A 13,536-nucleotide genomic window follows, 5' to 3' on the forward strand; every position below is an offset into this window, starting at 1 on the left:
TTTGTTGACGCTATTTACAGACTCAAGTTTCCGGAATGACGACTAACACTGTGCTCGGGGAACTCCGCCCGGATACAGAGTACAAAGTTACAGTGATGCCCATTTACATTGATGCAGAAGGGAAACGCATGTCAGAGAATGGAAAAACAAGTGGGTTTGCACTGTAGAGTAGACTTTAGACTTCACATTTCTGTGTCACACGTTTGTACATTAAAATAAAATGTTTTTTTGTCATGGAAATTTCAATTTGTGAAGAATTTATCATGTTTGCCTTTAAACTTTCACCAATTTAACACAATTGACCTAATCCAGGCTGTTACTTTTGAGGAAACAACCTGATATTTATGTGGTGTTTACAGAGGCTTTGGGTGGAGTGAAGAACCTCAAGGTGTCAGATCCAACCACCAGCTCCCTCAAGGTGCGCTGGGAGCCGGCAGACGGCAACGTTCGGCAGTATCGCATCTTTTACGTCCCCGCATCTGGAGGAGCCGAGGACATGGTGAGGCAGACATCTTACAGATACTTTGAGTAGCGGCAGTAGGTTATGTCAGTCAATTGAGCTTCCTTTTCTTCTTGTTTATGTTTCTGTTTACCTTGAGTAAATGTGTCTGTAATCCACCCCTAAAAAATCAGTGTTTATTTTGCTTGGAAAAAAGCATTTTAGAGGATTGATTTTTTTTTTAATTTCATTTTCGAGTCAACTGATATAGCTACATTGTGAAAATGAAAAAGTATTTCTGTTAATCCATTTTAATGGTCAAATTAGATGTTTCTAATTAAACTTTGCTACACCTTTACTAGAGAGCTTTTAGAAAATGACAAATGTAAAATAAAATTTTCTTTATCATTTTAATTAACTGAGCAATGTAGAAGAAGAAAAAGAAAAAGCAGTTTGGCCGATGGATTTTTCATTTTATCTCATTTTGAAAATGAAAAATCATTTCTGGTATTGACTTTTATTTTTAATTATGCAACAGAAATGCTTCCACAGGATCTACTTATTTTATTACCATACCGACACACTAAGATACATGTTGCTTATTTGCCAGTATAGACTTGTTAAAATCACTGTCCTGGATGTGCGTTTGTGTTAATAGGAGCAGGTGTCTGGTGGCACCACTGAAACTGTCCTCAGGAACCTGCTGTCTGACACTCCGTACACTGTGACGGTGGTTCCAGTTTACCCCGAGGGAGACGGTCTGCGTCAGTCGGACAAAGGAAAGACCCGTAAGTCTTCAGTATTGGTTCTACGGATGTAATGATCTTTCCCATCAGAAAACATAATTGCTTAAAAGTTTTGAAACCAGCGCTTTGATGCAGTAGCCTCTGGACCCATCAATAGCTTAAATAAATGACAGGTTCAGCCTGTGGAATATGAGACACAGATAAGAGCAAACACTGCAGCTAACTTTGTGGTAATCCCTTCTCAGAAATGGCTCTGAGGAATTTGTGCATTAATCACCACAGTTTACAGCCTACGCTGCACACCTCAGCTGACAGTTCCAGAAACTTTTTCAAACACAATGCTCCTGCTCTTTGTACACCTGGTTCTCTTCTTCCTTCTGTTCACTCTGTAATTCCCTCATGCTTAAATAGAGCCATGCCATTCTTAACTTCTAATGTTCTCTAAACTTCACAAATTGCTCTTCAAGTCAATAGCATTGAATTAGCGAGATGCACCCAAAAGACAGCCTTCAAAAAATGTGATTTAATCCACAATCACCGATAGAAAACAAAAGGTTTGTTTGGTCTCCAAAAATCCCCAAATGACAGTAAAAGCAACAGAACCGGCCCCATGCAATTACATAAAAGGATACAAGCTTTACAGCAGGCAGTCAAGACTTTCTGTTACTTAGGTGTCATCCAAAGTTAAACAAATATTCCACATCTACACCTTCAGCTCATCTTTGGTCTTTTTTACATCACTCACAGCTTTGTATGGAAAACATTTGTCTCTCAACCTCAAATAAACAACAAAATCCCAGAAATCTTTCCTCAGGAGGAAGAAAATAAGAAACGAAAACTTTAGTCTCAGTTTATGCCGCTTAAAAACTGTGTGGGACAGTTATTGAGTCACTTGTCGATTATCTGGATTTAACTGCTCATTAGTTTTTTTTTCCCACTCCACATAGTGCTTCCAAAGGTTATGACTATGAGTGGAAAACTGTGCTTCCCCTCTATAATGTGTGTTTAAAGGCTGGTGCTATGGCAACAGCAATAACGAATAAAGAAAGAAAAAACACGCCATCCTCTCCTTTGCAGTGGACTCCACAAAACAATTCAACACATCATGATGAATAAAGCTAAAAGAAAGGGGAAATTCCTGTCAATTTAATACAAAACATTTTTTAACAAATTATAATCTTAGGAAAAGAAAATGATTTTGTAGTTTTATGATGGACAATTAAAATAGTTGTAAATGTGTGTGGTGTGAGAGTCGAGGTTTCACTCTAAAGGTTTATTTCAGTAGAGGAGAAGAAGGCTTCTTTTACCTAATATATTTTAGTTTGCTTTTATTGAGCAAAGCTGCAGATACCAGGGGAATTGCACATCTGGTTTGCTTTAAAACAGAAGTAAAAAGCTTTTGCATAAACCCAAAGCTATGCTAATTCTGCCTGCATAAACACTGAGGAACAACTCTCTGCAACTTTTCCAGTGCAAAGCATTTATGTTAAACCAGTAGTACCATTTAGTTAAAAAGTGTTTTTCTTCATTGCAGTGACATATTTGATCATTTTTTCTATACATTTTAAAGGAAATTTCTCTTTTTTTATGAGCATCTGTTTAAAATCATACAATTTGATCCATCAGTCTCATCCTTGTTTTGACTTGTGCTCCTATTTTCTTCACCGCTTTCCAGGAAATAGTTTTTTTTTTTCAGGTATGCAATCACTCTTGTTTGTAAATCCATCAGCTTTAGCTGCTGTTTTGGGCACCAACGTGTTTCATACTTTTTGATGCTTCTTATCTCTGTGAAATATTGCTGCTCCTTCCACACCTCACTCTCTCTTGATCTGTCTGGCCTTTTGCAGTGCCCCGTACACCACCCAGGAACATCCAGGTGCACAACCCCACACCCAACAGCCTGAACGTCCGCTGGGAGCACGCCTCAGGTCAGGTTCAGCAGTACAAGGTGACCTATGCCCCTTTGAGTGGAGTCAGGCCAGCAGAGTCGGTGAGTAAGTCCCCCACAGGCTGTTAAAGCATGAAGTGTCATTAACTGCAAAATTAGCCTGGAGAGCAGGAGGGCATTTCCCCCGAGATTCCTGACTTAGCACGGATGTGCAGTTCTCCTGCTATTTTGTATTATTTTAATCTGAAGTGACTGTATGAATAAAAATACATATAGTTTTAAAATGTACTTGTTACAAAGACTTTGGTTATCGTAGATCTGTTTGTTGTTTGGGCCGATAACTTTTTAAATTACTTCTATTTATTACAGACGTTCACATTTACTACGAATATATCCTCTGATTTTTGAGCATGGCGTAAGCCCGCCCCCACTTCCCATTACCCATATGTTTACACTCTCTCCTGCTATCTCACACCCCTTCACACCCCCAACCTAACATTATCAGTGAAAAAATTATATAGAAGCCATCCAGCTGTACAGCTGGATTCACTAACACAATTTCAATCTTAATTGTCTTTTTATATGTCCATTATCAGAGAAATGCTTTAACAACATGTCAAAAACAAGATTTTTTATTTAAATGAGTCTTTACAAACTGCTACACCAAATATCTTTTTTTTTTTTTTTTTTGGTAATCCTGATTCAACAACGACCAAAGACATCATGGAACCTGATGGAACCAATTTAATTAAAAACTAAACGTGAGACTTTTTCAACAAGTGACTCCCATTTCTGGGTTGTCCTGTAATTTTGGAAATGTATTTTTTAGCTGAAACTTTACTGTTGGTTTAAGTCCAGCTTTAGTCAGTTTATTTTTGTAGCCTCATTTATAGCAAGTTGTCCTCTTATGTGGTGTTTATAAAGTATGGTTACTGTTTGTAAATCTAACTAAATAGAAAAAAAGAGCACGCTTTCAACTCAATTTAAACATTTCCCTTAATGCCATTCATTACCGAGCCAAAATCTGTCCAAAAAACCCCCCCCAAAAACTAAGGACTCCACTCCTTCCCCTGGCTTGTACAAAAGATAAATAATTCTGCAGTAATGCTGATGAAACGTGATTAAAACTGTACAATTGTTATGAGCATTTGTAAAAGAGAATGCCTTTAAAAACCCTCTAATAGTCTAAAAAAAAGAACATATTAAGTCAACTTTTGTAAAAAAAAAAAACAATCTTAAAACTCGTGTTTTTTAGACTTTTCTAAAAACAGTCAAATCTAACTTTGAGACATATTTATGAAACTATTTTTCTTTGTTGGACACGAACTAAATGACAGCCAATAACAGAATGTTCACATCCAACAAAGTCACTAAACTCAGGGTCAGTCCATTTCAAGAAAACAGCAGGTGGCTCATTTATGTCTCAAACAACCCTGCTCGTACTGATGTTGCACAGATGGCTGCACAGCAGTGATTATCCTGATGAGCTGAAATATGGAAATAATAACTTGTCAGACTTTTGCATGTCTCTGTTATCCCTGACAGAATGCACCAGTATAAATTTCTGGATCTGAGTTGGGGAACACTGTGTTCTCCTCATCCTCACCACAAATTCGGAGTTGAGTTTGGAAGCGCTGCGTGCTGGACACGTCTGTGACTGACTTCAAAATAAAAGCAGCAGTATCTCAACTTAGTGAAGCAGCACTAATATAATGATGCTGTTCCAGTTAAAAGGATCACCTCAGATCATTTTTTATGTTAACGGGAATGCATGTTTTAACTAAAAGGAGTTTAGAACAATATTCTGTCTATTTTCATGATGATGTAGCCTGAGTCACAAGTCAGAGTCAGAGTTGAGTCAGAGACAGGAGAAAAACAACACAGAAATGCTCAAAAGTGTTAAATTCTTAACGTTTTGGTTTACCTTTGCCTTTAAATGGCTTTTTAATTCATGCATCCGGAAATGGGACACTTTTAGATCCCTGAATATTGACGTAAAAGAAATAATCTCGTTAAGTTTTAGAGCTGTTCATTCAAACCCCAAAATGAGGAATCACCTCATCTTTGTTTAAATCCAGATTAAGATACTTTAGTGTTTTTGGCTCAAACTAATCTCTCTTAATGCGATTTTTAACTGTTTTTGAGTGTTTAGTAAATCCAAGTGAGAAACAAAACTGAGCATTTTTGCAAGAACATCATGTGAAACATGAATGCAGGATTCAGAACAACTGGACTGTTTGGCTGCATCAGTGGCTCAACCAACAAGAAGTGTGTAATCCCCTGAGAGTAGAACTCCATTCAGGAAATGACTCAATGATTAATGTTCAGACAAGTAAAGGTCATGATGTATAACAAAGACAGTGGCCGATCTGTGGGCTTTACAGTTTAGTTTTCTGGTGGGATTAAACCCCAAGCCGCTGGGTGTATATAAGCCTTCAGTTGTGGCTTCTCAGCTACTACATCATCTGTTATGGTCTGACATGCCAAAACTCCAACATTTCCCGATTTATTTATTTTTCCCCCTTTTTTAAACAAAGACATGCCTGCTTTAAAGCAAACTATGTTTTCTGATGCAACACTTGAACATACCAGCCAAAACCCTGGTACAATTCCACTGCTGTTACTTAATGAATAGATGTATTTCACACTTAGCTTGCCAGGCTGTTCATTAAACAGATAAGTGATAATCTGATTTGAGTGTTGTCACTAACAGAGGGTCAGTTTGCATTTGGACAAAATGTAGGGATGAAGTTCTGACTTCTGGGTTTCATAGATTCAAGTTTCTGGAAGCATCAACACAGCTTTCTTGGACAACCTGATCCCGGATACTCCCTACTCAGTCACCGTCTCCGCCATGTATGCCGATGGAGAAGGGTCCAAAGTGAAGGGCAACGGAAAAACTCGTAAGCCAGAGTCGCACGTGCTGTCACTAGCATACTTCTAACTATTTGAAAGTGTGTTATTCTGGGAAACAGCAGAAAGTAAAGTTCTGCATTTTGAGGCAGGAGTTTTGTCTGTTGTTGACAGTGCCTCGAGCTGGCCCGAGGAACATGCGTGTTCTGGACGCGACCACCAGCACCCTGACCATTGGCTGGGACCACGCTGAGGGACCTGTGAGACAATACAAAATCTCCTACGCTCCAATGACCGGGGATCCCATCACAGAGTTTGTGAGTGCAGCTTTTGAAAATGTTCAAGTCAGTCGTTGTTGAAAAAAGGGCTGCAAATCCCGGTTGTAAAAGGGAGCAATAGTGGATTTTTTTCTTTTATTTAAATATTTGCAGTTCTGACTTTTTACTTTAAAACACTAAAAAGAGACAAACAATACTTCAACTTTCTTCTTTTTTTTTACAGTTTGGTAGACCTTATTTAGTTGTGAAGAAACTTTTCAAAGTAATTGCTCGGCTCACATGATGTCATATCCTGGGATTCCCTTACCTCATTCAGGTCGTGCAAGACAAACTATTGAGAGTAATTACACACTCAGTTAAACAAACTGTTTGAATAAGGGAATAATGATGTAGTTAATATATTATTGGTTAATGACGATGAAAGATGGACACAACAGAGCTCCACTCTGCTTATTTGTTAAGCGTATGTTTGCTTTGAGTTGTCAAACAGCAGTGGATGTAATGATTCCTCCACACAAACGTAGACTTACAGGTGGCTAATCACTTTGTATAAAAAAAAAATAATGTGGCTCTGACACACTATTTCTTTTTGTTTTCTGTGTTATTTCCCGTTAAATGTGGGAAATCTTTGAAACTTAGCAATTCAGACACTTCAAAAACAGCTTCTCTAAATCATTTATTATTTTCACACTCAGGTTCATGTTTTTAAAGTTGTAAGTCATTTTTCACCCCAAACGTCAGGTTTCTGAAACCTCATTTTGCTCTGAGTACTGCGTCAATGCACTTTGGCATGGAGGCAATCAGTCTGTGCGCTAAATATCAGTGTTTGGCGCCTCACGATGACCGACTTCAGCCTCAGTCCATCACTTGTGCGGCTGACAAGTCAGGACTTGATTTTCAATCAACTCAGACTGAATTTGTCCCTGTAGCTGATGCACCTTTTCCTGACAAACTTTTTACTAACTCCTAATTATTCATTATTTTCATTAAGTCCCATTGGCTGTCAGGCATCTAGGTGTGTGAAATTTGTTCCCCGCATTTGACCCATCCCCCGGGGTCATCGGTGAACTGCAGACAAAGGCGGAACCATTTGGCGGTTTAACCCCCAATCCAACCCTTTAATGCTAAGTATCAACCAGGGAGGCATTGGGCGCCATTTTTAGAGTCTTTGATAGGATTCAGCCCTGGATTTAAACTCACAATCCTCCAATCTCAAGGTGGACACTCTTCCACAAGGCCACTGAGCTGAGCCCCAATCGTCAAAAGTACAAGAAATATCTTGAACCATATAATTGAATTTCTGCTTTTACAACTTTTATTTTTTGATTTTCTTTTTTCATTTTTTCTTTTTTTGTCTTTGTGATGATTTCCAGACAACGGTCCCAGGAATCAGGAACAGTTTAGTTCTGCAGAATCTGCTCCCAGACACCCCATACAACGTCACAGTGGAGGCCATCTATGCTGATGGGGTGGGAGGGTCGCTCAATGGAAATGGAAAAACACGTGAGACGACCTTAAACTTACTCAGTTTCAGTGATCTTTGCACAAAAAGTTTGGTTGAACAGAAATGAACTGCTAGTTTTAAGAGAATCATAGGACACGAGTGTGCTAAATGTTTCCATACAATGCTGGTTTCACTTTGTTGAAGTGGGACATGTTTGACAACATTAAACTTTTCTGCAGTTGGCATGTTGAGTCCCAGAAACCTTCGGGTGTCAGATGAGTGGTACACCCGATTTAGGGTGGCCTGGGATCCAGTCCCCGTTCCTGTGCAGGGGTACAGAATCATCTACAGCCCTGCAGGTGAGTGCTGGTTCTTTTTCACTGAAATAAATCATTTAATTCAAGAAATTCTAGAGGAAATTACAGAGCCTTGGACATGCCAGTAAAAAAAAAAAAGGGTTCCATCAAATGATTAATTTAAGCGACAAATTAATATTACGGTATGTATGAACAAACTATAGCGCTTGGAAAGATTAGCAGTCTCCGCACACAAATTTGTATTTCATAAATACAAATTAGTATTTTGCATGAACAAGTTGGCATTTTGTTTTTTTGTTTTATTTTTGGAATGTCATGTCCAGGGATAGCAATATATCAGTTTTAAAATGATTTATTTCTTTTTTCTAAGGCAAAGATCAACCCATTGATATCTTTGTGGGCGATGTGACTTCATACTCTCTGAGCAACCTGCAGCCTGGAACTACCTACGATGTCAAAGTGCTGGCTCAGTACCCATCCGGCATGAGTGTGCCTCTCATTGGACAAGGAACAACACGTACGTACGACACTGAAACTGTCTGAGGAGACAAACATCATTCATGCCTCATAGCCTCCAGCTGATGCCTGTTTCAGTGCCTGTTCCTACCTGTCAGATGACAACTTTAATGTGTTTGTGTGACCTTGGTCTTCAGCTATGCAGAACATTTTTTACTATAACTTCAGGAAAAATACACAAAAAATGACAACTTTTTTTGATTTGCTGGATATTGTGTTGTGTCTCTAAATTAAAAAAGCAGAAAACTTCAACAGAATAGTTGTTAGTCTAAATAATAAGGATGTTAAAAAGAACCCAATAGAAAAAACTGAGGTGAAAAGAAAAGTTATTTCTTTTAAAATTAATTTAAATATCTGTTAACCGACAATGAACTGATAAAAGTAACAAAAAACAGTTGGTATGAACACAAAAGAGGATTTCAGATATGTTTTTATGATAACTATATACTATATCCACTTTTTTACATGGTAAATAAATGATGCTAGGTTTAAAGATGTCCCTATTGTCGAACCTTATAAGGAATATGAATATATCAACCTGGATTTTCTTATTCATCTTGTAAAAAAATAGATTGTTGACAAAAAAGGCATTTGTATGAAAGGTAATTCATCTTCACAAAGCGAAGAGCTGCAAGAGCGGATTCACACTGGAAAAATAGTGGAAACTGGTGACAGAAAAAGAAAATAGCACGTTTAAGGAAGCTGCATCATCCAAAGCAGATCTGTTTTGAATGTTTCTTAGCCACAAAAGGGCTAACAGAGTTTCTTAACAGTATTCCAGAAAGTGATAACAAGATTTATCAAGAAAATCTAATTTTACTTTTTAAAATTATAGTCTCAAAATTAACATTGTGTTCTGTTGGTTAATTTGATGTTTTTTTATGTTTAAATAGTTACCAATATCTGTGCTCCATAATTGTACATTTTAAAAATGTACTAAATGATGGTTTCATATTATTTAGCTTCTTCTAAGTCCCACTCTGATCATATTGTGATCTATTGTAAAAATGTTCCTAGTGCTCTTCTAATTATGATTATGCCACTTTGAACCAAAACTGTTTTCTAGGGACATAGTTTCTGCAGAGTGGCAGGAGTTCATTAGAAATTTACCTCTGAATTGTGAGCAGCACTGTCGGCTCGGAGTAAGCCTGCCCCATTTCCCGTCATCCATCTGTTTGCACTCTCTCCTTCTTGCTTACAGCCATACCTAACATTAGCGGTGACATTAAAATGGCAAGCAATATTGGAGCTCTGCAGCCGTATTTTCAATACGTTTTTAGTTGTTCATTCTTGTTACTTTTTCAGTTTTGATTGTTTTTAAAACAAAAAGCGGACTATTTGTTCCGGTACCGACCTTGACTGTAGCGGCAAAAGAAAGCGATATATTTGCTGAGCCTCACAATGGGTTAAATAAACCCTCAGTTCATAGAGAAATTTCCCCTCTTACTGCTTGTTTTTGTCCAGACGACGAAGCTAAATTTGTTTTAAAGAAGCCAGCGCAGTGAAACAGAACATTTAAGCTAAGTGACCGGAACTTCTTCTTTAGGTGTGCATCATCACTGTAGATTATGACTTTTTAATCCACACCAAGCAGCCAATACGATTCGAGTATTCACCCGGATTATAGTAAAACTGCAGCTACGTCATAAAGAAAAAAAAAATCTCTTCATGTTTTTTTCCCCCAAAGTCTATTTGAACGTCACCAACATCGAGACTTACGACGTCGGCCACGACAGATTCTGCATCAGGTGGAAACCACACCGCGCAGCGACGTCATACCGCATCAAACTCAACCCCAAGGACTGTAAGTATCCCCAAAATGTTTTTACTTTTTGTTTTCCAAATTAATATGCTTTAGCATTAGCATATTTATTGGATTTGATATGTCTTCTTCAGGTCTCCTGCTGTGGTCACCTGCTCTTAAGATTATGTTTACTACTGACAGCAGTAATATCATCTGATGGAAATCCATCACATTTTTTTATTTTATATACCATATCAGCTTGTCAGTTAATTGTGTTCATACTGTAAACTGTACTGTATTTGAGACATCCGAACCATAATTGCAGCTGGTGTGGTCAACTCCTCTGTCTGACTCTAATTAAGGGTGACTTGTTTGAATGTTTTAATGTATGCAGGAATACTCTGAGCAGATGTGTGAAGGCGTTTCTACAAATGAGGTCATCTTTGAGCTTCTGATGTTTTTGATTTTACACAGAATTCTTTTTTTAATTAAACAAAAATGTGCAGATTGAGACTACAACTGAAATCATGTGACCTTAAAGCCGTAATTATCGTTCTTTTTTTTTTAAAGACTATGTCATTCTCCGTTACGTCTCGGTCTAGGAGATTCATCTGGTTTCTATTTACACATCTACATGGGTTAGGAGTTAAAAGGCAGAGAAGATGAAGCAGTGGTATTGGAACATCTTTGTGCTTGGGGTTAACCATTTGGATCGTTATGATGTTTGGCTAGAACAAATATTGGTATGAAACATGCTTCCTGGGTTGAGCTGTTCGGTGGAGGGTCCAACAAACACACAATTCAACCGATAAGTCAACAGTTCTTTATATCAAACAAAAACACAACCAGAGACGTGATGAGAACATTTTGCTGCAGTTTCTTTTTGATCCAAAAGGAAGCCACTGATCCCGAGTCAACCTTACAGAGTGATTTATACAAAGTGACTGCAGTGGCAGCTTGTTGATCTCATTCTGAAAATATGGAATGATCTGCGAGGAGACAAAGGAGATGGTTACCGAACGTCACTCAGTCTGTCTCTGTGAAAAGTCGCAGTCGTCATCTCTGGCAGCTGTTTCTGCAAGAAACGGATTTTGTTTGCTTTTGCTTACTGCAGCACTCTGTGTAAACATGGAGCCTTATTAGTAATACATCACTGCTCAGCCATGCAGAGAAGTAAACACGTTCATCTATCGGCCCACTCGTTGTGTCACTCACCTTTCCTCATTTAGCAATGAAACAAGAAAACACTAGAACATATAAGGTTCAGTAGTACTGCTTCACTTATGTTTGTCTATAACAAAGTAAGCAGTGATTATGTTACCTTTAGGTTAATGATTTCCGATTGTATAAGTTACACACCATTTCATTATTAACTGTGTATACACATGATTAAATACACATTTTTTGCCTTTTCAGCCTTCAGCAAAGGTCAACAGGAGACGACCATTCCCGCTGGCTTGCCTCAGTACTGCTTTGAGGGTTTGTCCCCAGATGCTCTTTACACCGCCACTGTTTTCGTTCAGACTCCATATCTGGAAGGTCCTGGAGTTAGCGCCGATGAGAAGACCTGTGAGTGTTGCCATATTCCTTATGCATGTACAACTCTGAAGCTATGTTCTCACAAAACATGCATTCTTAAATGCTCATTTAGTCCATGGTGTTCCCACTGGACTGTTGCTACCTGATACTAGCGCATGTCTCCCAACAGTTGGAAAAGTCTTGGTGCAATGTCAAAGTGGTGTAAATCTCATGAATATTGCTTCAGGCTTTTTTTTTCACAGCTCCATTCTGATATATGAAAGACTTAGAGTCATAGAATTCCAGCCGGGCGCAAACCACAATTATTAATTTCTCCTTCATGATCAATTTTCAAATGCTTAGTACTTCCGTAAATTAAAAAGGGATATCATCCATACCCCACTACCAAATCTGAGCCCCTGAGTTTGATTTGTTTTATTTTTCAACGTACATTAAATGGCCGCGCATTTTGTACATGGAGCCGGAAAGAGCTGTAGAAACCTGCAAAGCTATGTATGAACGAGTTCTAAACGCGGAAGCCTGAAACGTGAAAACACAGGCGTTTACTAGACTTTACATTGAAAGAACATGTGTTGCTGAGGGTGGTGTGATTGTAGCTTAAGACAGGCAGATAGATCAGTTTATGGTGTTACTTTTTTTTAACTCAGTGGATATAACATTAAAACAATGCAAAACCCAGTTAATTACAAAGAAAAGTTTGTTTTAAATATTAGATAGATACTATACAGTAATGGAATGCAATTAGCAATTAGGTTCAGACAGAGGTTAGGATTTTGGAAAGAACTATGCTTATGTATCATCATTTGTTGTTGTTGTCATGTTGTGTTGATGTCCTAACATAGGAGTGTATATAGTAATGACTTTCTTCAGTGTGACTCCTGTTGCTCATAGCTTGTTTTATTTTGAAATATCTTGTATGCGTAGTGAAGTTGGCATGAACAATGAACAATTAATAAATCAGTGAATTTTTTTGAGGCTGAAGATCTGCTTTTAAGCACAGATCAATTTAGTTTAAAACAAACCAAAATAATCTGAATAATCAAAACCAGTGATTTGTTGACTATTTCAACTGTCCACACAGTGGTGAAGCCAACTCCAGTTCCAACTATGCCGCCCACCCCGACGGCTCCACCCACCATCCCCCCTGCATGGGCAGGTAAGTCTGTTATGGGTACTTGTCGGGGTTGTTTTCCTCTGGAGTGATGAAACGTTGACTATCTTAAAGGGTCAGAAATGATGTACTGAATAAAATGTTACTGCCAGGAAAGATAGTGGAAGAGACAAATGCAAAAGATGTGATGTAAATTAAAGAAAGAACCCCAGGACTAACATGACTAAAGCTTAAAACCACTGGGAGAACTGGAACAGTGACAAACAACTGATTAAATAACCAAAAATTAAGTATACTGAGGGTAATAGATTACCAGTAAACAGTTTTGGACAAATCAGGTCAGTCTGTTAAAACCTCAACCCAAAGGAACAAAACCTAAAGTATTCAAAGAAAAATAAACAAATGGGTACAGATCCTCACAGCTAATGAATTGAAACTGGAGCTGTGGGGGTTTTCAGATCACTAATGGTAAACCACCCCTTTCCAAACATTTAATTTAAGTTTTTGCTATGTGGGTGTGCATGTAAAATTGAACATTTCTATCCGGAGGTCAATCCCTTTATGTTGCTTTGTTTAAACTTATTTTAGCAGGTTTTCCCAGGGTATTTTAGGTGGATATGCTCATCAAAGCAAGATTTCAGTTGGACTTCAGTATAGATAT

At 38.1% G+C, this 13,536-nt stretch overlaps 1 protein-coding gene across 11 annotated transcripts in view; it reads left to right on the plus strand.

Annotated features, from left to right (window-relative positions):
* col12a1b (collagen, type XII, alpha 1b) overlaps positions 1 to 13,536 on the plus strand; it is a 99,196-nt gene that overhangs the window by 58,012 nt on the left and 27,648 nt on the right. For all 11 annotated transcript variants that reach the window (XM_078943052.1, XM_078943050.1, XM_078943048.1 and 8 more), the window contains 12 exons: positions 21 to 150; positions 360 to 499; positions 1,098 to 1,227; positions 3,033 to 3,175; positions 5,847 to 5,976; positions 6,101 to 6,243; positions 7,578 to 7,707; positions 7,888 to 8,007; positions 8,336 to 8,482; positions 10,169 to 10,285; positions 11,642 to 11,794; positions 12,846 to 12,920. In XM_078943052.1, the coding sequence (XP_078799178.1) occupies positions 21 to 150; positions 360 to 499; positions 1,098 to 1,227; positions 3,033 to 3,175; positions 5,847 to 5,976; positions 6,101 to 6,243; positions 7,578 to 7,707; positions 7,888 to 8,007; positions 8,336 to 8,482; positions 10,169 to 10,285; positions 11,642 to 11,794; positions 12,846 to 12,920 (1,558 nt within the window). The remainder of the gene's footprint in view (positions 1 to 20; positions 151 to 359; positions 500 to 1,097; positions 1,228 to 3,032; positions 3,176 to 5,846; positions 5,977 to 6,100; positions 6,244 to 7,577; positions 7,708 to 7,887; positions 8,008 to 8,335; positions 8,483 to 10,168; positions 10,286 to 11,641; positions 11,795 to 12,845; positions 12,921 to 13,536) is intronic.

Source organism: Oryzias latipes, chromosome 24 (assembly GCF_053564925.1).
Source record: "Oryzias latipes strain Hd-rR chromosome 24, Olatipes_Hd-rR_3.1".
Classification (NCBI taxonomy): Eukaryota; Metazoa; Chordata; class Actinopteri; order Beloniformes; family Adrianichthyidae; genus Oryzias; species Oryzias latipes.